The 25,577-nt window shown below is 39.1% G+C and overlaps 1 protein-coding gene across 1 annotated transcript in view; it reads right to left on the reverse strand.

The window, feature by feature from the left end:
- Window positions 1-2,070: 2,070 nt before the first annotated feature.
- VWA8 (von Willebrand factor A domain containing 8) overlaps window positions 2,071-25,577 on the reverse strand; it is a 176,684-nt gene continuing 153,177 nt past the window's right edge. The window contains exons 38-45 of the mRNA XM_057409687.1: window positions 24,373-24,481; window positions 23,472-23,628; window positions 22,773-22,881; window positions 16,526-16,651; window positions 14,653-14,811; window positions 5,882-5,980; window positions 4,973-5,211; window positions 2,071-2,487 (exon numbers count right to left, since the gene is read on the reverse strand). Coding sequence (XP_057265670.1) covers window positions 2,379-2,487; window positions 4,973-5,211; window positions 5,882-5,980; window positions 14,653-14,811; window positions 16,526-16,651; window positions 22,773-22,881; window positions 23,472-23,628; window positions 24,373-24,481 — 1,107 coding nt within the window. The 3' untranslated portion in view covers window positions 2,071-2,378. The remainder of the gene's footprint in view (window positions 2,488-4,972; window positions 5,212-5,881; window positions 5,981-14,652; window positions 14,812-16,525; window positions 16,652-22,772; window positions 22,882-23,471; window positions 23,629-24,372; window positions 24,482-25,577) is intronic.

Genomic DNA, 25,577 nt, shown 5'->3' on the forward strand with positions numbered 1-25,577 from the left:
AAGGGGGGCTATAGGGATGCTGGGAGGGACTATTCATTAGGGACTGCAGTGACAGCACAAGGGGTTAACAGGTTAAAACTTAAACAGGGGAAGTTTAGATTGGATATAAGGAAGAAGCTCTTTACTGGAAGGGTGGTGAGGCACTGGAATGGGTTGCCCAGGGAAGCTGTGAATGCTCCATCCCTGGTGGTGTTCAAGGCCAGGTAGGACAGAGCCTTGGGCGACATGGCTTAGTGTGAGGTGTCCCTGCCCATGGCAGGGGGGATGGAACTAGATGATCTTAAGGTCCTTTCCAACCCTAACTATTCTATGATTGTATGACATGAAGTACAATCTACTAGGATAATCAAACAAAAGGTTGAAAATCTGATTTACCTTAGAGTTTCCCTTAAATAACACTATTTTTTATGCTAACAGTATTATACTGCATGTAAATCTAAGATGACAGTTTATCCACTTGAGTAATCTAGAAAGTGTACAGCACATTTGCTAATTAGCTGTAATAAAACGCTTTATTGAAGAACTGCTGGCAATAAAAGTAGAGGAATTTCAATGTAAAACCACATTTACTAATACACATTAATATGCCAATTCTTTATTGTATTTAGTATCTCATCATATGTTCATAGGACCAAGATGTTTGTATTTTGAAGTGCACTTCCCCTTATTAGCTTTGTCTCTGTGTATGTGCGTGTACATGCATTTTTCCCAGCCAGGGATAACCTTCTTAACCTTCTCCTCCCAATTTCCTTCTCTCCAAACAGGAATTGCATCTCCAACCTCTTTGTTTTCACATATACAGTTACCATAACAATACCAACAAGCCTTTGAAAAACGTCTTCCGTCCTCTCTTGCCATAAAGAGTTTCAAAGCTGACCAGGCTTTGAAACACACTCTAAATATGGGACATTTCTGATGCTCTGCGAAAAGTTTTTGTGGCAGGACTGACGGAGTAGGGAATGACCACTCAAAACTGGTCCCTTTAAAACAGCGATGGTTGTATTTAACAACATCAAATTAACTTGCCTCCTCCTCTCCAAATACTGCTCCTAGTGCACTTTAGCAACTGCAGGATTCAGAGAAATATTAGAGGTGAAGTATTGTAATTCCTCCTCAGATTTCTGTAAGTACTTGACTTTATTCTATGCAGTTACCCTTAAATTAGTAGCAGAAGAGAATCAGTGATGATGCTTACACCCCAGCCCAAGCTTAAATAAATCATACATTCAATTCATCAAGTATTTCAGTGTTCCTGATGCACCACAAGGTATCTATTCTTTAGTGAGTAAAGAGGAACTATGCCTTATGGAACAAGTCAAACACTAGCCAATTACAAAATACGTCTTCATGACTATCCTGGATATTAAATATACCCCAATACAGATATCGGGCTAAAATACAGATTTTTTTTTTTCCTCCTCCTTTATAAAAAAAGAATGTATTCTCTCATGCCTAGATCCCATCACCAGTTTCATCTTCAAAAGACCCAAGCAAAACAGATCATGAAGGAGCTCTAGCAAAGCATTAGTAACTTTTTTGTCTCCCAACTGAAAAGGCACCTCCATGTACTGATGCTATCCCAGAGATTCTGGGCAACAGTGCAGCAGGACAGCATCACTGGTCACGCAAAGGAGACATGGCAGTAATTCCCTCTTTGGAAATCCTGGCAGTTGGGTTCCAAGACCGTTTTGACCCTATCCCCTTCTTCTCCACAGGCAGAACTGAATGAATCTATCTTTGTTTTGTTTTCCTTCTTAACAGCCACTTTCTCTAGATCTAAGCACCGTGCCTGATTAGATAATGTTTACACGCGACAGTCAAACTGCTCCATTTTTTCTCGGTATCCAGTGGTGAAGCCCCAATCTCAGTCAGGACAAGGAAGCCACAGCAAAGGAAGGAAAGGTTTCCTGCCTGACAAAAGCAGTCCTGTTTAAACCAAAGATGGAGTTAACTACCCATTCAAACAGATGCAAGCAAAATGCTGAAGCAGATTGCTTGGCTCTGTCTTACATAATATTATGAAATCCCAGTGACCCGTATTTAATAAAACAGGGTGAGATGATACCATACTGCTGGCAACATGGCTGGCAGAGCAATGTTCACAAACTGCCCCTTATTTATTTATCCCTCTGGAAAAACATTCGCTCTGTTGCCATCCTGCGATATACTTCCGCCCCGCTGCAGTTCTTTGAATGCACTGTTGGTTGAGAGATTGGGGGTGAAATCTTACAGCTTGGCTGTCGTGCAGATTTGGGTCACTTTGCTGATTAGAGAACAGTGTGCATCTTATTAATAACTGTTTGTCCTCGGTGTTAGTTTCTATCTCCAGCAGGAGTGGGTTTCTTCTTTGAATTCATGCACCGTGACATCAGTGACATTTAGGCACTTGACAACATGGTAGATGTGAAGATCTGCTGCAGAATCTGGGGGATCTCTTTGGTATCCATGGCAATAAAAGACCGACCTGCTGGTAGCATCCTCTGCAGTCTAAGGAGCAGAATGAGGGGTAAGACACAATTAATGTTTCAAATTATCTTCCCTACCACAAGCCAGGGTTCCTTAAGAATGGATGTTTTTCCTTTTGCATACCTTCCCAATCCATGCTGTTCACAACGCAATTAAAGGCTTGGGAAAGCAGCAGTGGGAGGAAACACCGAGAGCAGCTATGTCACAGAAGTCCTTTCAGCAAGATAATCAAGAGCGTTTCTAGAGATTTCTATTCACGTCCACTTTCTGACATGCAAAAACTGTTTTGATCAAGGTACCAGTGACCCCATGAGGTATTACCACAGCTGCTTTTCTGAGGGCAGCTAGAGATTTACCTTGGAAATTAACATATTTGCTTACTTTAATAGGTTACCATGAACCCACAGCTCATTCACTTCAACACCCCCAGTGATTCTAAATGTGCTCTTTATATTTCCTCTTTGAGGTTGTAGCAGATTAAATAGAAAGATACTTTTCTGCCAAGATTAGCCTGACACACTTTTGTTCACAGCTTAAACCACCTTACAAAAGCTGAACAAGATGCACGTTGCTCCTCATGGGGAGTCAGCAGGCTTGGGATTTGTTTTTTCACTGCTTTTTAAAGGAGTTTATGCTCCGCACTGCTGCCCCAACGCTCAGTTAAATCTCACTTTTAAATGGGAGTTTTTAAAAAAGCAGCAACAGGGAATTCCCTCCTTCTTCCCCCACAGCTGCTATAGGAAGGCTTTGTCTAAATTCTGCACTTCCACGTACACAGTAATGCATTTCAGTGACAGGATTGTGTGCATTTTCCATACCCAGAGAACTAGACAATTATAAGATCTCCTCTTATACAGCAGGACAGGGTTAACACTTTATTTATTTATTTATTATTCCTAGAAGTAAAAGGTCTTTCTGTACTTATAATCTTTCAGAATGGGTTCTCTTTTCATGCATAACACGGTTTTGATGTACAGACCTGCAGACATGACTAAAGGTGGCTGTGCAGCTCTACTGTCAACCTTTTTCTGACTAAAACTGTGTACTGAGTGCCAATTCCCTTAGGGCCTTCTCTCATTCTGCTCAAGCTGAAGACTCGAACAGAAGGAGAAAAGACACCATTGATATTTACGTATATAACCAGCTTTTTGCTGCATGTACTGGTCCTCAGTGGATGTAGAACTGAGGGATGCCTGGTATAGAATTTCCTTCTTTTTCCCTGTGCCCAAACAACTTAAAGTGAAATTATGTAGTAGCATTGAAAATAGGCATATTGGCTTAGACTTGCCAAAGAATTTGTGTCTCTAGCACAAAAGGAGTATCTGAGTCAAATTTCTGGCAGTTTGGAATAACAGAATTGCAGAATGGTTAGGGTTGGAAGGGACCTCTGGAGATCATCTAGTCCACCCCCCTTGCCAAGGCCCCTGCAGGAAGACCACTAAATTCTAGTTTCTCTTTCTTTAATCACTTTTTTTTATAGGCCCCATGCATATCCAAACTGCATATTCAGAAATGGCAAAGGCATCAGATCTCTTTTATGATTAGGTAGTGATATTACACAGGGGGATAGTGCACAACCTCCACTGGAAGGAAGGCTTCAGGTGCTTCTTTTGGAGGTACAGAATCCTCTGAACTAGCTAGCTGTAAGGGATGTCTGCAAGGACCCACGAACCAGTCTCCTCCCTGATACAAGTCAGTAGATTAAAAAAAAAAGGGAAAAGGATGAAAACTTGGACATGACCTGGTACTGTGTACTCACAGCCCAGAAAACTAACCATATCCTGGGTTGCATCAAAAGGAGCGTGACCAACAGGTTGAGGAAGGTGATTCTGCCTCTCTGCTCTGCTCTCATGAGACCCCACTTTCAGTACTGCATTCAGTTCTGGGGATCCCAAAAGAAGAGGGATGAGGACCTGTTGGACTGGGACTAGAGAAAGGCCACAAAAATGGTTAGAGAGTTGGAGCACCCCTCCTATGGAGACAGGCTGAGAGACTCTTTGGCTTTTTCAGCCTGAAGAGAAAGGTCTGGGGAGATCCTATTGTGGTCTTTCAATATATGAAGGAAGGACAGAGAGACCACTTCCCAGGGCATGTAGTGACAGGACAGGGGGCTATGATTTTAAACTGAAAGAGGATACATTTAGATTTGAAAGAGGGAAGATTTAGATATCAGGCAGTTCTTCCCTGTGAGGGTGGTAAGACACTGGCACAGATTGCCCAGAGAAGCTGTGGCTGCCCCAGCCCTGGCAGTGTTCAAAGCCACGTTGGACTTCGAGCAAACTGGTCTAGTGGAAGCTGTCCCTGCCCGTGGTAGGGGGGTTGGAACTAGATGGTCCTTAAGGTCCCTTCCAACCCAAACCATCCTCTGATTTTATGATACTATGATCAAAACCTTAGTGCAGAACACAAGCACCAAATGCATAACTTCACTGCAATAAAAGCACAGTTTAGATTTATGATGAATGGATACAAAAAAGATAATTAGGCATAAACCAAATATACTTACCTATCTGCCTGGTCTCCTAAGGATCCGATAAATATGGCAAAAGCATTGACTTGAGCATTGGTGGTCAAGACTTGAGCAAACCTTGATGGGCGAATACCATATCGCTCGAGATTTGCATCACTCAAGACAATAACAAAATACTCATCAGCCTCTTCCTTGGTGATTTCACGAATGGCATGCTCTGTCCCTTCCAAGGTATGGTCTCCACTCATGCAGAACTGAGCATGAGCATGCATGATCTGTGTGCACAGCATAACCAAGTAGAAATATGTAAGATGACTTTAGGAATAAACATTCCTTTCAGCTGGCACAAGAAGGAGTAAATATTCAGTTATGGTATATTGGGGGAAGCTTCAGAAATGTGGCCAGTGCTCCAGATAGTACAGAAGATGCAGCTTTTTGTACATAGTAAGTCGCATTTTAAGATGGGCAATAGTTCTCAAAAAGGATCAAACAACCAAAACACACGCACAGGCATAATTAAGCTGGGCCTTAGGGAAGGTAAAATACTTTGACCAGCTGTGGTTTGAGTAGCTACATTCCTATATATTTAAGGAAGAAAACAGAGATTAGTTTCCTAATACTGTGACCAGCTCCTGCCAGTTTATAGTTTGCATGAGCCTTCCAAACCCTAGTAGTGTTACAGTTAATATCAAATATCTGGGTGCTGACAGAAGCAGCAAAGTGTAAAAATGTTGAAACATTTTGTTTGAGTTACGAGGGTGGTGAGACACTGGCATAGGCTGCCCAGAGAAATTGTGGATGTCCATCCTTGGAAGTGTTAAAGACCAGGTTCTGGCCTTTTATTTTACTTCACTCTCTTTATGCGTTACATTCTGTGATCTACAATTTTATCTCTGCAGTCACAAAAGCCTTGATTATTCAGTATCACTTATCAGTAGCATTTACCTTAAGAATCTCTAATCGTTGTTTATTGTTCTTGGGAACCTTGTCACTCCCAACCAAGGCGATATCAAAGCCATCTCCTGAATGTCCAACAATATCGTACTGCAAGAAAGAAATGTCATCAGTCATCTACCGGTCACGAATGGCCCTTGGGTCACAACGACACGAGACAGATCAAAAGCAATTTGCTTTCAACACAAAACCCCAGATACTGTTCCCTGTTTCTGTTTATGACCTGCATAAGGGAACTCCTTGCAATTTCTCACTGACATGAAAACATGGGAAAGAATCGCTAAATAATGAAATTAAAGAGCAGTTACTTATTACCATGGTCTGTTTTTCATATCACCCCACCAACTGCAGAGCGGTGATGCATAAGATCAAGACCTTGCCCTCTCACATTGCCCGTGTATTTTTATAAAGTAGCAATTTTCATCCTCTTGAGTCTGACAAACAAGAAGTGCATTGTTTGAGAGTAGCTCCTGCGATTGATGAATCTTTTTTGTGACCTCATTCTGCTTAGAAAAGACAGCACTACAACCCTTCTTTTTTTGAAAATCAGCACTCCCTATTTTTGTGCATAACAGATCAAAGTCATTGCTGAAAGTATGCAGAAAAGTGAATTCCAAGAGTCTCTGTACTGGTGTGCACATCATTCTCCTGTGAAAGATGCTGTAAAAATTACATGTAGAGCTATAATAGTTCAAATAACCTGTTGAACAAATATTGTAATATTGGGAAGGCCTTTGTTTTATGTAGGAGTTTCATTGTCATTACATGAAAACCAAGACAAGCTGAGCTATGGCAAAGTCCTGACCTGCCCTTTGTGTTGTGGATCTGGCAGCCACCCCAGGGAGAATTCATGACCAGGACAAAAGTGGGTTTAAGACCTGTCTATACCAAGTAATAGAGCACAGTGCACATATCCTGAGCCTGGAGAGACCTGAGCTGGCAATTCCTCAACATACACATGCCTGTATTTCCCCTGACTAGCTGGCACACATCTCTCTCTACTTGACAGAAAGCCCTTGTGCAGTATTTTGCCTTTCTGTTATCTTTTATTCAAGTACTGCCTACAGGTCCCTGCTGAGTTCACCATCCCTAATTCCCACATAATCATCTGGTAAAAGGCAGGTCTACTCCTCAAAGTCAGCTCCTGGAGACTGGGGAAATGGCATTCTTTATTGACAAAGCCCTTTTTATTTGTTTCCATATCACTAATTTGCTTAAAATGTATCAAAAGTAAAAGAGAGCTATAGCAGCTGGAATAACACTTTTAAAAGGGACACCTCCCTCTGCACAACGGTGCTACATCCTACAGATTAATTTCACCCAAGGTCAGACCATTTTATGACAGACTCACTTAACCCAGACTTCCTTTCCCTAGGAAATCTTTACATAATTTAGTCCCCCACGCAATCCCATTTCTTTCTGTATTTTCCCATTCCTGTTCTCCTCAGCTCTTCCATTTCTAATATCTGCTACCCAGCTTCATGTAAAGCTTCCAGTATGGCATATACTTGCTCTTCAAAACCTATTTCTTATTACCAATAATGCTTCAGACTCTCTTTCCTGATGAATTTTTAGCTGGTGTTTCTGTCTTCCTCAAATCATTATCTTTCCCAGAGGAAAAACATGGCAAATGAAAATACACAGTTTTTGAGACTAATGTTGAGGTTACACTCAGGATACTTCCTAACTAATAACAGGAATAAATAAACCCAGAATGCGAACCACATACTAAGGGAGTGTGCTTGTCTATTGTTTTAAAAACCAGAGATAATTCAAATCAGAAGACTTAAATAAAGCTGTGGTTTAACGGAGCAGAAAATACACAGCACTAATATCGTTGTTATGCAATGTCAGAAACGTCCACAGATCTTCAGGCTAGGCTCTTAATTATGAAACCCTGCATGTCTTTTGCTGAGCAGTTTTGTTTTCGATATCGCTTTTAAGTCAGCAACCTAATTACGTAAAGCAAAATGCTATCATTCTCCTGTGCAAAAATAAAACTTGACTCCTTCGTTACAAGCTCCTTCCCAGTGCTTCACGGACCTTCCCACTGGGTGTCCTGGTACCAGCCATACTGAGTTCCATGGAATAGGCCAATATAATTTTCGGCCTACACTAATAACAGACCATATTTCATCTCAAAAAGGCTGGTTTAAACTCAGTGTGACAGTCTGTGTAAAGGGAACTGCTGTAGCTCCTAGGTGGAACACCAGAGGTTGACCGTCCAGTTGGATCCCCTCCTCATTCCTGTACAACATGGGATTGTACAACCCAAGTTTGGGCAAAGTGAGGCTGAAATGATCCGAGCAAACTATTGCAGGCACATAAAGGCGTTCACCTGGGAACATCATGTCCTGTCTGCTGCCTCCTTGGCTGGCTGCTTATTATTCTTCGTGTGTGCCCATGCATGCGCCTATGTGTACTTAACAGATGTTATCTGCTTCCTTGTTTCCTTGCTGACAGTTTATTATTGTTTCTTTGCTGACAGTCTACTGCACTATTTGTGATTAAAAAAAGTATGGTGAGGCAGCAGGGGAGAAGTGGCTGTTTCATTCCAGCTGCTGCATTTTGGGTCAAGTAGGGCCTCCCAAAAAGTAGGGTGAGATCCTGCTGTGCTGTGGAAGAGAAGTGTTGCAATTCCCAAGTGCTGGTCCTCACAGCCTTCTGGTCCCCCTGGAAGTCAAATCAAGGACCAGGAGTAGCCAAAACCTAATGAGGGTAAGGTTGCTTTTGTGCAGCTTAGCTGCCCAAACTGTGAGGCTGGATGAGTACTTGTGCCCCAGAGAAGGAGGAATGTAGCAGCATTGACTTGGATTGACTTAAGCCAACATAGGACTGCAGCCTGGGAGACCCTCCTTGGGAGAAAGAGAGGGACGGGAGCAGGCTAAAGCCAATCTTTAGAGGTGACAGAAGGGAGAATCATGTCCAGGAGAATGTATGGAGTCTATGGCAATTCAGGAACGCAGAGTTTGGAACAGGAGTAAAACTGGAGTGAAGAAGCCCACTCTGCAAGGGCAAAGAAGGAGGATTTAAATATTTCACCCAGGTGTTCTTTCAGTAAATTATTACATCCTCCTGGTTTGTGAACCCTCAGCGATTCGACGTTATCTTGGTGTGCTCCTTTTAAAGAAAAGGTGCAGACAGCTCCCACAGCCCTGTCTAACCAGGAACCCCAACACAGGCAGGCACATACACGCTTTGTCAAAACCAGTTTCCTTCCTTTGCAGTAGGTAAAGACAAGCACAGTAAAAGGGCCACTGAGAAGCAAGGATACAACGCTTTTTTTCTCATGAATTACCTAGGAGAATTCATGGAGTTACAAGTAAGAGAAGAGCTGTGATACAATCTTACTTGGAACTGACTCTTGCTTTGTTTTACAAAATAGATTGCAAGCATAGGCTCTCAGGACAAATCCAGGAGCAAGATACATGTTTGCTATAATGCAGACTTGACTGAATTAATATATTATTGTGGTACACAGCGGCTTGTTTTCCAATAGCTTCAGGTACATGGAGACAAGAACTGCTCTATTCAGAGCTGAGTACATTACATGTAAACGTCTCTCAAAATAGCATCATTCTGTTGGTTTCTTTCCTTACAGGTTAAAACAATCCCTATTCCACTGTAACATTTTGCACATTTTGAATAGATGCTTGCTGCTGCTTAAAATGGGTAAAATGGAAGTCTTTGTCTTCTGCAGCTGCCATGTCAAAAGGTTTAATTTCTGAAGGCATTTAAGCTGAAAGAAGACACATGCTGAATGTAAAAGGCAGTGTGAATTAGACAGACCTCTGCCAGAGGGCTAGATCTTTATAAATTCATCTTTTCTTTGGACATCACTGAACCTTCTTTTTTTTCTGAATTTATTTCAAACTTTTTGTTTATTATTTAAAAAGAACTGCTCCGCCAAACATGTGGGACATCTCTTCCTAAATTAATGGTGCTGTCTCCATACTAAATTTTGCTAATAGGGAATGCTGAAATGGGCATATAAAATCTGCAATATCCCTTTAATACATCTATAAATCACAATTCAGGCTTTTTCTGCTAGTTATAGAACACGCTATTTATTGAGCCACTTATAATATTTTAAAGGCTGCATATAATTGCTGTTGGATAATTTAGTGGACATGCCTCCTAAATCTGCTATCATGTGTGCAAATGATGGTAATTAGGGATGATACAAAACCATATGGTTTGTGTGACAGACGTAAAACTATCTCAGATAACACAAAGAACAAACTGTCCTCTGTGCATCTTCAAATAACTGGCACATAAAATGAGATGGAAAAAAAACATGTAAAAACTTTAATCCTGCAAAAGAACTTGCCTGTTATATCTTACACATATAAGTGATGCATCTGCACATTTAAAGGGGTGAAGGGGTCTTTGTAGGAACATTTAACCTCTGTTATCGGGATAAGGCTGAGAATGTGGGTTCTGTTATCTCAGTTACTCCCACTCTTCTCCTTATTAAAGCACTTGAGAGAAAGCGTGGATGAGATGACATTGGAGGAGGGCTGTGAAACATGGCTGTTAATTTAAATAGATTTCCTTACTGTGGGATGATCCTCCCATTTCCCCCTTGACAAGGAATGATTCACTGCCTGCACTTATGGGAAATGGAAGCAGGCAGGTTGTCCTATGCAAGCATAAAACCCTGACAAATACCTGCTGGCACTTGTCTGACTTTTTATGAAGGATAACTTCATTACTGCTAGTTGATACTTAGCTCTTGTGTTGGAAGGCAGGGAGAAAGTATTCTCTACCTTCATTAAGTGCTCTAAAGACCGGTCAATCAACATCATCAGTGATCAAAGGGGTTCCACGAAAGGGGAAAGCTCAGCCTGGCAGGATAAAACAACAAAGGAAAAGCCCATCTGATTAATTCACAACCTTATTTAGCACAGTACTAAACCAAGCACCAGCAGAAAAGTGGTCTTGAGCAAAAGCCAAGAGCTGGTTTCTGAAGTTTGCACTGCACTTAGACAGCGGAAGGGAACTTTGCTATGTACATCCCCTTAGAATGCTTTGCTCAGCAAGCCTGATGGTCCCCCAGGTTCAACATATGTTGTACACAAAACCCCTCAAATTCGTATCACATGTTGTTGTGACCCTTGCAGATGGGGCTACAACAGGAACAGATAACAGCAGGTGTATCTGAAGGCCAAAAAAGCCTATTTTTACAAAAATACAGACAAGAAAAGGATTAGAAAGAGAAAGACAAAAATGATAAACTGCAGATTTCTCACTGCAGAGGACACAGTTGTGTGTTCTTTTCTCTTCCTTCAAACAGTTCCTCTTTTAGAAATGAGAAATGTATGCTATTTTTGCAGACACACCAAAACTTCAGCTTTTTCCTGAGAAAAATTAGCAGCATCTTGCTGAGTGTCAGTGTTTTACAGATTAGAATTAGTAGTATTTTAAAACAATCACTGGTTCTCCTACTATCTGAAGACTTAATTACACTTGTTAGAAACCAAGGAACTAGCACGAGCTCTGGTTATTGATCACATTAATCCAGGGGCAGCAACTGCCATACCAGGTTACACACCAAAACCACCTGAACCTTCAACCTGTAGATTTCAGAAATGCCATTTATTTTTTATCAAAAGAATGACTCCAAGAGTCCATCAGCACATGCACAGGAAATTTCTAGTATGAGAGGACTCTGTAATGTAGGTTAAAAAGAGATATTTTAGCCTAATCATTGGATCATGTTAAGAATATGGTTCAACTATGACAAGTTAATAAATGACTCTCTGCTCATTTTGGGGGATGACTTCAGTGGCCAGTGAAACATAAGGCCACATCTCAGCCTAGTTACCTTTGGTCTATTTTTTTAGATATTATGCTTTGAATGAATCAAATCCCAGTGAGATGTAGAGGAAGAAAAATACTTTTCTTCCCACAGGCAAAAGCTCTCAAGTTGACAGAACTCAGACTGGATCTCACCAGCGTAGAATAAAGGGACTGTTACTGCCTCCCCAGAGGTCTCTATCCAGTGGAAGGAGCCCTTAAATAGAGGAGAATTACCCTACTCAATTGATGATGGACTGATGTAGAAGCTGATGACAGCTTTTTTCCTTGGTCTGTCACTAAAATTTCCAGCATCTTCCTCACCACTGTTATTTTAAGTATGAAATTAACCTTACAAGTCTCTTGACTCATAGAGATTGCAAGGATAACACTACTATTCATGTCTTACTATCACCAAAGCGCAGCAATGTTCACATCTAATAACTGCACATGGTTTTGGCATAAGTGTTTTAATAAATGGTAAATGGTTGTTAGAGAGGCACATCTACTGCTACAGCTAACTGCAGTTTGAGCTATTTGTCTGGCCAAATACAGGCTTTCATCTATGTGCAGGGCAAAACACTGGCCAATAGCAACTATTGCCAAGCAAAATATAACAATCTATAATTGACATAGAGGGATTTGAAAGGTAATGAAACATAGATTTTTAAAATCCCAGAACTGAAGACAGTTCTTAATGATCTTACTAATTCTGCACAGTCTGTCTGCTTACTTCTAAATGTTATTCCTTTACCATGTACCTGAAGGTCATGTCTGGGTTCTCAGCTATAGAGCTACACTGGAAATAAGCACAGCTGGTTGTCTACCGCTGCACTGCATCTTTTTGCAGTGTCATCCTTCTAAGCCACTGTCCTCTGTTGTTTAAATGTAAAATAACGCAGTGTTCATAATGAGCAGAACAGCTGTAGCAGAACCAAATGAACGACTGTGCCCTGGTCACTGCTTCCATTTCACTCCAGATTTTATCCAGTCTTTGATTTTTATCTCCTCCAAACTGAGCAGTTCTTGCATCCTTACCCATTTTTTGTATGGGGACACTTCCATAACCTTTGTAATCTTTGTCATGCTCTCTTCTGTTTCAGCTCTACAAGAACTTTTGCGAGATGGGGGACCAAAGTTGCACATATTACTCCTGATCTGAATGCACTATGGATGTTTACAGCATCATTCTGATGCTTTCTGCTTTATTCTCTGTTCTTTTGCTAATAGTTTCTAACATTCAATTAGCTTTTGGACAACTGGTGGGCACTGAGTGTTCAAAGAACCATACAAAATGATTACATTTCTCTGTTGAGCACTAATATACAGGTGAGAGGGAGCATTAACAGATAGCTGAGATTTCTTCACTGTGTATTTAAAATCAGAATTGTTTTCTTCCATCTGCAGCACTTCACATTTAATAGCACTGAATATCATCTGCCATTTTATTTCCCAGTCACCATGTACAGCCAGGCCCTTCTCCAACTTTTACAGCTGGACTTCCCTTTTTGTTTTCCCAAATAACTCCATACAACTAGCAACTTTCATCACCTCATTAACCCTTTTACATATTACCCTGAATATACAGAACAACACACCAACATGGGCTCTGGCACAAGTACCAACACAGGTTCAACAGTGACCTTCCTTCACTTCTTCACTCCAAAAAATGATCATTAAGTCTGTTTTATATACTTTCAGCAGCAGTTTGTTTATCTGAAGGCTTTCCCTTTTATCTCCCAAGTAGTACAGTTTGCTCACGAGTATGGAGTGGGGGAACTTGTAAAAAGCTTTTGACTAAGGAGAGTCTATCGTGTAACCTTGCTTGTTGCACATAAAGACTCTTCAGATTGCATTACTTCCCTTTACAAAAGCCATGTTCGCTATACCCCAATATATGATATTTATCCTTGTGTCCACTACTTTCATTTTGTCCTTTGTGGATGAGCCTGCATTTTGCCACACTAATATGTAGCTCGGATATGACTGATTTACCAGGCTACAAAACCAGTGTTGAACAATTACACTTCCCCCGTAATTAATTTGTCATTAAGTTTTAAAACTTGATTTGTCATTAAGTTTTCTATTATCAGTAAGCAGGAGATACATGAGCAGCTGAACCAATAAAGTCCTTCTTCCACGGAAGAACAGAAACGGCAAGATTATGTTGTTGGAGGAACATCGTGAAGCAGACCTGACTGAATTGATCTGGACTAAATTTTCTATTAACTTTGTTTAGTAGGTTTTACATTTTGCTCAGATTTAAGTCTTATGTTTGAGATGCTTTTCTGAAAAGGCATCAGACATCTTTATTCTTCCATTAAACACTGAGTCCGAAAAGAATTAACTTGAGACTGGCAATTCCTGTCTTTTTTAAACTTCAAGAAACATACTCTAGACCCAAGCCTAAATGGATTACTGAGACAAAAATGGGTATAACATTTATTTACATTTCCTTTGCAGGCTACCATTAAATAACCTCTGGAACCTAGTATCTTTCAGTACAAGAAATCAGTTTCTTGCTTTCAGGTAACTGGAAGAGAACACAAGTCAGAGACAAAGACACAGCTCTTTTCCCAGGACAATGTACTACTGTCTGTACCCTGGGCAGAGGGAAAGGCAGGGCATCTATGCACATACTGAAGTTCATATTTACTTGTGTTCTGTAGGCTTAAAGTTTCTGCTTAAAAAACAAATAAACTGACAAACACAGAAAAAAGCAGCAAATTTTACTAAACCAGAATTTTGAATATCTTAGATCGAATCCTCCCCTGCTGAAGTGTGTAATGTTTCTCATCCATTCACTAGTATTATTTTTCAGGTTGCTAGAAATAGATTAATGTCCTTATTTCCTTGTGGGAATGAATAATGCTCTTTGGCTAGACTGACTGCTGAAACACTTTTTCCAGTGCTCCACACAGCCTGTGCAATAACCACAGAGCTCCTAGCCCAGCTGTAATTACCTTGAATTTGTGCTCATAATTCTCAAAAGCTTCCATGACCATGCAGACAGCCTCCATGGAGCGTTCCAGGCGTCTGTCCACCCCATTAAAGCGGTACATACTACCGGAAACATCCACCACCAGGCGCAAGCGCTTGGGTTTCTGCTGGGGGCTCCCAGGCTGACAGGGAAACACAGCAGAAAAAGAATACCAATATAAATGGGAAAGCTGAACATTAGCAGTGATAAAACATTTCACAAAGAGAATTCAATGCACTTTGAGAAGTAGGAAACTTTTATCCAGCAAACACTAACTATTTTAACAAAAAGATCAAAATACTTTTTTTTTTTTTTTTTCTGTTTCAAACAATTTACTTGACACCTCAATTCATTCTTTCCCCTCACCCTCAATGACTGGAAACAAAATACTTCAAAAAATTCCACACATACTTGTCAGGAAAATACTTTTTCTGTCTCAGTTTTGATTCTTAAAGTTTCATTTCAGTAGAGAGACTCTCAAATTCGCTCTTTCTGCCAAGGCTCATAATTGAAATGCTTCTCCTTGGCTTACGGTGCTAACAGGGACCTGGATAAGACTGTAAAAACTTGTCTGCTGAGGTTAGTAACTTTCCAAAAATGCTTGAAATCTTGTTTTGATTAACTACCAGCTTCTTCTTCATTCTGATGCTGAAACCATTATTTTTTCCTGAAAACAATCCCCATCTGTTTTAACAATTTTTGGCACAGTATGTTCAAGAGAGGTGTTTTATTTAGTGTGCAATGAGATGAGTTTTGATTCAACTATAATGCTATTGAAGAGGATCTGGAAAAAAACCCTCAGTCATATTAAAACCAAAGAACTAAAATGTTTCTTTTACCTGTAAAGGGTTGCAAGCATTTGTGTACTTTATTATTTTAATTATTCTCCTAATAGACTGTGGAATTCCTGATCTCCCCAAACCAAAGGGACACACACAGGCCCATATATATATACTTTTTTTTTTAATTCAAAATTAAAGGTGACCTTTATTTCCCCAACTGAGATATTTTTACGAAGCCTTAACAGTGATACATTGAGTAAATACTGTGAAAAAATGAGAAATGAAGATCTAATCACTTTTCTCTCCATGATCTTTCACACAGGCAGTGCCAAGTTCCATAAACTGTTCAAAGCAACAGACATCAGGACCAAGCAGCATAAAAACTAACACATTCATCAGATGTGTGTTGCTGACACAAACAAAGATGTTGTACTCTGCTACTTAAAAGAAAGTCTTGGTGTAGTTAAAAACTGCTAAATATTGTAGACTAACCCTATCAGTTCTGGCCAGGTTTTGTTGGTCTGATTCAAGTGGTTTCCCTGTTGCTGACTCACATAGGCCTAACCATAATGTTTTCTAAGGAATGGCTGAATAGAGCCATAGGATGAAAACTTCATCATATTTTCATGGCTTTTCCTCACACTTTTTTCCCATTATAATTTTTATTCTTGTAAATTGAAATATTTGTGGAAGTTGAAACTCTTTGCCTATCATGGAATATGGGAAAGATACTTGTAAAACACTACTTAAACTTTCAGGGTATCAGGGTATTTATTGAAAAAAAAATGAAGTTAGAAAATATTTTCCTTTTCCTGATAAAACCAGACAAAATGTTTTCTGTTAATTGCCATCAGCTCATTAAAATATAAAATAAGAAAATAAAACTTGTTGCAATGGATTAAAACAAAGCACTGCCTAGATCAGCATCCAAAGCCAGAGATGATTCTTACCAGTTTCTCATCCCTATATACTTACCCAAACTCCAGACACTCCAAGATATTGTACAGCCACTATGAAATCACTAAACCATTTAAGCTCTTCCCCACCTTTCCCTGCTACTTGTTGAATACTTACTTGTGGTTCAAGTTCTCCCCGTCGTTTATATATGGCTTTTTCTCCTGTCAGCCCATCAATGATTTTGGCATCATCTAGCTCTCCAACAGCCTGGTGTCTCAGCCAATGTCTTTCCTTACCCTTGGCCTACAACAGAAAAGAAACTTTAATTCACTCAGCAACATGAGTGTTATGTTAGACAATTTAAGACCTACTGGACATGACATACGCATGAATTTTCTTTGTAATGATGTGATAATTTTGGCCTAAGTCAACGAAATCCAAGCACATTTACATAGCTTTACATGTTCTTCTTCTCTGAAAGAAAAATTAACACTGCCAAAGAACTTGTTTCATATGGTGGGAGTTTAATTGTGGACCGCAGAAATGTTAACCTTTTTTCTTGCAAATATGCTGGAAATGCACGTAACAATGTAACGCACGTAACTGTGCAGAAATACAACCAGAGAGACGCACATAACCGACCATTTGTTATGTGTCTCCAACCAAGCAGGGCAAGAATAAAACAGCAGGTAACTTAAAGGCAAAACCAAGCAGTGTTCACCTTAGGTAACGGTAAGTGGTTTCTTTTAAAACGATAATAACAACAAACTATTTTTCTGTTTTAAAATAAAAACCTTGGCAATTGTGATACTTAAGAGACAGTCCACTAAAGGCTTCTGTTTTATTTAAATGGGCATTGGTTATCTACAGCGTCACTTAATGAACATGCATTACAATCCAGGAACTCAAATATTCATGGAACTCCTCTCCATAGAAGCAAGCACTTACGACTGAAGACTCAAGTGTTTCAATATTACAAGCAACATATTTAAGAACATTTCCAAAGGATAGCTTCATCATGGTTCATAATAAGTTAGATCCCTCTAAAGACAGCAAAGTCTGCATATATGGGTTTCATGGTTTACTTAATTTCTGCTTAAATCTTCAGGTTGAAGATGCTTAATTTAGTAGTAAGCCCAGCAAGGAAAGATTTTAAATCTATATATGTATAACGCTTTTGTACTCTCAGCAAATTACTGCTCAGCAGCTGGAGGGAAATCAAATATCCAGCAGGACACAAACTGCCTTAAACATTGGTTCTCAGGAATGAAAATCAGTTGCTTTCCAATGAGCAGGAAGTGTCACATTACAAATCCCTAATAAACTGCAGGCCTGGGATTTGAGAGGATGAATCTTTATAATTTTGTACAGTCTGAGCACTCAGATGATGGCTTCTTAAGACTCAGAGAATCTATGATTTCACTTTGGTCAAAATTAATGAGGTTTTCTTTTTGGTATGTATGGAAGGAGTTCTGTCTATTGCCTTACAGTGACTCAAGACTAAATGGACTACTTTCCTATGAAAATAAGAGGGCAGGAAGAATACAAAGGCTCAAGGAAGCGATTTTTTGATTAACTTTACAGTATAGAATTTACATTACTGTGACAAACATTTTTTTTTTAGCTAGGTAGTGTCAAAAACTTTACAGATGGGATGCAAAACCAATGCAAATACATAGAAACCTCAGCTTTTTTGTATATCACAGAAAGTAAAAGAGGAAAAGATTTCTTTCTAACTACAGTTAGTTGTGCTCTCTGATAGAATTTCATGGTGCTGCAGTCAACCTAGCTTTAACCCACTTTGGCAGGGGGGCATCCATGAGGTTTTTTCACCACCAGCTAATAGTTACCAGTATCATTAAATATTCTTGGCAAGAAATTTAAAGTTCCTTATTCAGTAGGATCATCAATTCCATCGTTGCCCAAAGAGTTGTATAACATCACAGAGATGATACCTGCAAATTCCAGGTGACCTCTACATGCTCCATCAAAATCACAGAATCATAGAATCACAGAATGGTTTGGGTTGGAAAGGACCTTAAAGATCACCTAGTTCCAAGCCTCCTACCATGAGCAGGGACACCTTTCACTAGACCATGTTGCTCAAGCCCTGTCCAACCTGGCCTTGAACACTGCCAGGAACAGAGCAGCCACAACTTCCTTACACAGCCTGTTCCAGTGCTGCACCACTCACAGTAAAGAATTTCTTTCTAATACCTACATCTCCTATATTTAAGCCTGAACCCATTGCTCCTTGTTCTATCACGACAGTCCCTGTGAAACACCCATGGCAAATTTCAACAACATTCCAACTACCCATTAAAAAAAAATGTTCCTGGAGACAACATGCTACTGAGTGAGCACAGCCTGTCTAAAATGAATTATGCACTTTCTAGGATGATGCAGATGACATGACTCTGATCCTAGTCAGCCACTGTAAGCGTTTCCTTAGGGCTGCTGTTTTGCCAAATTTTTGTCATTTGCTTTTTTTTCAGTAGGCAGGAGGGATGAACAACAGAAGATGATAAAGTTTTGGCTACATTAAGCTAATTCTTAACTACTTTCTCTGCTGTTTTCACTGAGCTTTTCATTTAGTTTTGTGATCATTTGCTGTTCAAGAAACAGCAGGGTGAGACTATGGACACAGTTAAAAACATTCCAATCCCTTTTGAAGCTTAGGAGACAAAAGCTAGTATTTGAGCTGAAACTTTATTGGAGGAACACAGAGTAGATATTCTCTCCTAAACTAGGAAAGAATGCTGACAAAATCTGACCTCTTTCCAAAATAATGCTAAAATTATTTAGACTACTTACTTAGCATCTGCCTCTTCCATGCAGAATTCCCAGGAATTTATTTACTTTATAAATGCTAAAAAAGTTCCCTTAAGCACGTATGTTATACAGTGCACATATATATTTCAGAGAAGCTTCAAAGCATTTCCAATATGCAATTTTCACAAGCTTAAAAGCAATAAAAGTTTAAAAGCACTTACAATTTTAAGAGAAAAACAGAACTATTACATATATACACTGTGCTTTGATATTTTACTAGAAAGGGCGTACAACCCATTACTATTGTAATATACTGGGACTGTACAGATGAAAAAATGTAAGTGTTCATTGTGCTGCTTCTGAAATTAGAAAAACGTGCTAGATATCATATCTTATCAGCAGGGCAATGGCTGATTGCAATACACCACCACAGTAAATCTTTTAAGTGAAAGGTACCAAAGACGTATTTACAACCCCCCCTTCCAAAATGTAACTGTGATGTCTACAAATATCACAGAAAAAGCTGTGTATGTGAAGTGATCACATCTAAATATGCCACTTGTAATGATATAGGATAGTATGAAATGCTGCCAGTTGTGGTCTGCATTTGATTCTGGGAAAACATTCTGCATATGTTCCCTTAGCTGCTGAAATCACAAAACTACTACTGACACGGCACAGAAGTTTTTGCATTGTCAGCTCTCTGAGCCCTGTTTATTATAAGGCTGCCACTACTTTATTCTTGCTGTTATGACCAAACAGCTCCCACATGGTCTAAATCAGACAGAGCTCCAGCAGGCTCGCTGACACAGGCTCAGGTTTGCCCAGTTTAAATGCAGGTACCTAAATGATGCTCAGAAGCTACAGGGACAGTTGCCCTGGGTTCCCTCTGTAATAATAAATAAAAAGAGAAATACTTTCTGGAAGGCAAAGGTGTATAAAATCTAAGATAAAATCTAAGAATCTAAGTCACTCTTTCTGAGTGACTGACTGACCATAATCTTTTGAATCTGGAGTTCAGACAGACAAGCTTTATTCTGGGTTTGGCCAGCGTGAGGAGAGAGAAGAAAGCTCATCGTTAACCACATTTCCTAGACTTCTGGCTTTGCTACTGAAGATAAATAACAATTTGCTATTTTTTGTTAATGTTGTTCAAAGAGCTGACAGAGATCAGTGAGTTATGCAAAGCAAAATTAACAATGAAATTACATTCTCAGACTGTATTTATGTATTACATTCAAGGATCAGCCTATTCCTGTTGGTACGAATTTTTGCAAGCCATTAACAACTTGACCTGAATCTCAGCCTCTTGATTCTTGAGATGTAAAATTTTATCAAAGGAACACGTTTTTTAAAAACTCCACGCACCTAACAATAAAACACATCTGTTGAAAAGAGAATCCATATTAAATACCCATGGACAATATATTTCCATTATGTGAACACGCTGAGTTTGAAACAAAGCAAATTCAAACGTTTTTAAAAAGCTGAAATGTTCTCTAAGGAAAAGGTAATATGGGATTTTCGCAAAGTTAAAAACACACAGACATTTGAGCTGCAAAGTTTACTACAGCTGTGTTGCTGACTTCTTATTTGAGAAATGAGGAATATCTGATTGATAGCAGAAATAAAACTGTTTTAGCTGAGAACCAATGGTGTACCTAGGACTATCCAGATAAAAGGGACACAGAGGCACAGTCTTTCATCAGGGTTGAATAACTAACCATGTTGAAGAATTCAGATAAATACAAAAAGATAACATGAAATGTGCTTGGACTCAGCTTCTCAATTAATAGAAAGCATTTTGCAACTAAGTAACTCCTATTATAATTTGTCTTCATTTTCCTAGTGCAGCTTCTAACAAGAAAACCTCTCCAAATCTGTATAAAAATTGAAGTTAAAAATTAGCTTTCAATATTGTTGTTATTCTACAATCTAGCTTTTCCAAATTCAGTGAGTTTGTTTCTTCATCATAAAGTACATATACTAGCTCTGTGATTAGCTGTTACAGATTTTGAAAGTAAGTTAGCAAAGTCTCATAAATTACTGAGGCTTATAAGACTTTGCTTTGATATTAAAATGATCTTTTTAAGAAAGCAACAGGATATGTCTCCCTATATTAAAATATGTTATATTTTGATTATAATTTATGTGATCTCTGAATGTAAGAATTTTGGCTCCAAGGAATAGTTAAGACAGACAAAAAAAAAAGACTATAAACTGAAGATTCACTTATTCATTTCACACCTAGAGTGTGCTTCCAATAGCATGTCTACTAGAAACATGGTAAAAAAATCACCTAGATACAAATGATGTAAGAAATCCTGAGATTTATATTTAAATTCATAAGCCAAAAGCCTGTGTCCTGAACTGAAACACACATATTAGGTGCACATGTCACCTAATTATGACAGTCTCAAAAGTTCATTACATGAGGAGCTCTCTAAATTGATACAATCATAATAAAATTGGCTCACTTGCTAATGGTTCTCTCTCTATATATGTGATTATAGTAGTGTTGTTCTAGTTACAAAAGCTTAAAGATATAAATAAGGCAAAGAAAAATGCTACCTTTCTTATTTGCAGTACCAAGGGATAGGATGTTTCGTACCTAGGAGGAGTCTGCCAAGCATACAAAATAATTTCTTTTGATATTTCAGTTTTATTGCAAAAGTAAGGAGACAGATTAGCCACAGCACAGTGCCTAACTAATAAACTAAGGTATATGTATACCAGTGGTTGGTAGCCTCCAACAGAAATATTTTTATTCAGAGGTATCTTATAAGGAGTAAAATTAATTTCTTTCATTTCAAGTGAAGATTTGAATATTCCTCCTATAAAGAACACACTTTTAAATTTTATTTACCCCCATATGATCACTAGTATTGATAAAACCTGGAACAACCACAAGACAGATTCCTAGAAGAAAGGTAAACTAGTGGATTTGGAATTCCACCTAGGAGATTTGGGCTATACCTCTTTTTATTAGTATGCGTTAAAAACAAACCTGAGAAAAAATCATGTTTTCAGCTGAAGATGCACCTGAAAGTCTCAACCAAAGTGGGTATTTCTTTTAACATCTATAGCATTTGCACTTCTCAGCTAAAAAAATGTCTTTTGGACAGGAGGTAAAGACAAAGGCTGAGCTCTGCAGACCATCACATATTCTTTTAATAACATATATTGTTTTCTTTCATGTAATTTTGCTCCTGAGTCAGTAATCTTTGTAAACTCTGGTATGGGAATACTGTGACTTGTAGAGATGAATACTGTGATCCCCTTAAAAGCTGCCTGTGAAATAGCAGAATCACAGAATAGTTAGCGTTGGAAAGGACCTTAAGATCATCAAGTTCCACCCCCCCTGCCATGGGCAGGGACACCTCACACTAAACCATCTCACCCAAGGCTTGTCCAATCTGAACACTGCCAGGGATAGAGCATACACAACCTCCCTGGGCAACCTATTCCAGGGCCTCACCACCCTAACAGGAAAGAATTTCCTCCTTATATCCAATACAAGAGTGTTTTTCCTGTCCATCGTTATAACCCAAATCTTTCAGTCCTCAAAGGTACAATCATCAGATGGCAACAGGATGTTCACAGGATAGCATTTGGGGCCTAATGTAATGTGCTCACCATGTTCCTTTATTACCTGCAGATTGTCCAGGATGATGCGGAGTGACTGAACTTGACGTCGGACTGCTCCAGAGAACCTTTCATAAGTTGATGCATCATATTCACTCATCTGAATCTCTTTCAATCTGAAGCAAAGAACAGGGAGCTAAGAACAGTTTAGGAAAGCAGCATATCATCCACTTACATATGTAAACAGCAGGTTTATTTATTTGATAACAGGGAAATTCTTCCCAATGTAGGGACTACCTGTGGCACTGTAAAAGTGTCTGCTGAGGTATAATAGTTCAAGTCATCTCACCATTGGCCTACAGACCTTTCAAATAGAAGCAATTTACTCATAATGGTCCATCTTGAAAGATATTTCTTAGGTGATGAATTCCTTACAACACATAATTTGGATTCATCATAATTCAAAGAAATTTCCATATGGCAGATAGATACATTTTTTTCAGAAGATAAATATTCTCATCAGTCTCCTTATCCACCTAGGTACGTTTTACTCTACCAAATCACAGTAATTTTAAGTTCGGCTTAATTCAATAAAATATTCTATGCATCTTGTCCAGAACGGTTAAACACATGCTGGCAAGCTCTGTTAAATGGTAACAAACAGGATAAGGTACTTGATAAACGCAGTTAAGAAAGAAAATTCTTTTTAACCATCTTTTTCAAATTCTCTGGAAAATGGAAGGGAAAATAAAGGCTTCTACATTACCTCTGTTTAAAGGCCTTTTCACCCATCTCTCGAGCAGCTCTCTTAACCTCCTCTGGAACTGCATCCTTTTCAGCTTGAGATATTTGGTAAACCCTGTGGCCAGCATCCAGTCGATATGGCCCACCTTTGCCACCTAACCCAGCAGTGTCTCTCCCACCTAACATAGTTGAGATAAACAGTTAAGACTATGCATTTGATAATAAGTAAGAACACATTTTCTTTAATGTTTCCATTGTCATATCTACAGAAACTCCAAAAATGTTGCCAACAATCCCCAGTAGAAATATTTATTGCCAAAGATTTTCAAAACCAAACCAGCTACCACGGTAAAGAAGAACTCCAATGGAATATTTGTGTTTACCACCCCTTGAGACCAGACTCATAATGGTTTTCACCTGTATGAGGGGGACTATACATCATGAAAGTTTTGTACATCTCAAAACTCCTGGTCCTTAAAGCCGTTCATTCAAACTCTGTCTTCTCCCTAGAATTTGTTGGTTTACACTGTTCCCAAACCACTTTCTATCTTCACTATCATGACGTTTTAGAATTAGGAGGCACTATGCCTGTTCTGTGTGCCTCTTGCCTAAACCACCTAAATTGCTGTGACTACAGACACATGTAAGAGAATGGCAAATAACTAAGCCTAGCATCTATGGCTGCAAGCCTCTGGTTCTCCACATGGCCAATGAAAAGAAGCAACATAAAAATGTAGTTGGAGTTCTACTACACACAGTTTAAATTAGACTCTGTAAATACCTCTTTTCCCTGGCAATAAAGCAACCTTGTATTGGGTAAATAGCTCTAGGCAGAGGATGTCCTTGTATAAATTGATTTCTGACTGGCACAGCAATGCCCTCAGATATCAGTCAGTGATGCATTAACAAAGAGTACGAAAGACCTGTTCCACCAGCCCACGTATTTCCACCAACATGCGGCATGTTGTCTGGATCCACTTTTCCATGTCTGGGGGAACTGACATCCAAACCACTGTCCCTCTGAATGGTTATCTGTAAAATAAAGAATAGAGCTGTAAATCTCTCTTACAACAAGGAAAACCACTCTAACAATCTAATAACAACATACTAAGTCAGCTGAAGAGCTAGAGCATTAATTCAATAAATGCAATAACCCACATAAGGACACATTAGATGCCATATACGAACCACTCAGTGCATTCAGATCTTATCCACATTAGAAATGTGCTTTCTCATAACTGACAACATATATTCGTAGAAACTATCATGTGCTGTTTGAGCACTTCTCATAGCACCATACATCCACAGTACCGTACATCCATTTACAAATTTCATGCACACCGAACTACAGCTGGACATTTCTTTACTGATGGGCAGATTGACCTTCCTTTCACAAACAGGGACTAAAGAAATGACATGCTCTTCTCTGAGATCCTTCAGTAAATGGCTAGCTCAAATATCATGCTCAAGCAATCCTTAACTTCCCTGCCACGACTGCAGAAGTCTACAGTAGTGGTTTTTCTACATCTGTCTGCTGACAGCACTTTCCCCATCGATTCACTGCAGAGCTGACCACCCAACAGCTGTCAGATGTGAGTCACTTTAGGCTGGGGCTGGATGTAAGTGGATGACTGAAGGTAAAAATACTCCTTCCGGTATAAACTCCGAGTCATATTGAGAATCAATGATTCATGTGTAAACTGCCCTTCTATATTGTCTATGATTTAATGCCACTTTATTATTTTAAATGAAACTTAATGACAGAGGTGTGAAATTAATGTCTTTAACCTCTAAGCTTCTTCTTATCGACCATAATACATTTAATTCTCTGATGAATTTATGTACCTTATAACTACAATTTATTGCCTTCTCAGGACTTCACTGGCATTATCAGGGTTTTCACTGTGACTGTACATTAGTGTAATCCTTGAATTCACTGTCTTGCAAACTCAACTTTGTGCTGACATGGATTCCACACATTTTTGAACTGCAAACATGTGCTCTAACAATAGTATCTTGGCAGTTATTCAAAACATGAGTTTCTTTTTCTTTATAGAATTTATATTAATTCAAAGAGGTACAATGCATCCTCTGTGAACCATATCATTAGTGTAAAATCAAGATCTAA

Source organism: Pezoporus wallicus, unplaced genomic scaffold (genome assembly GCF_028554395.1).
Source record: "Pezoporus wallicus isolate ANWC-B61680 ecotype Strahan unplaced genomic scaffold, APGP_CSIRO_Pwel_v1 contig_2543, whole genome shotgun sequence".
Classification (NCBI taxonomy): domain Eukaryota; kingdom Metazoa; phylum Chordata; class Aves; order Psittaciformes; family Psittacidae; genus Pezoporus; species Pezoporus wallicus.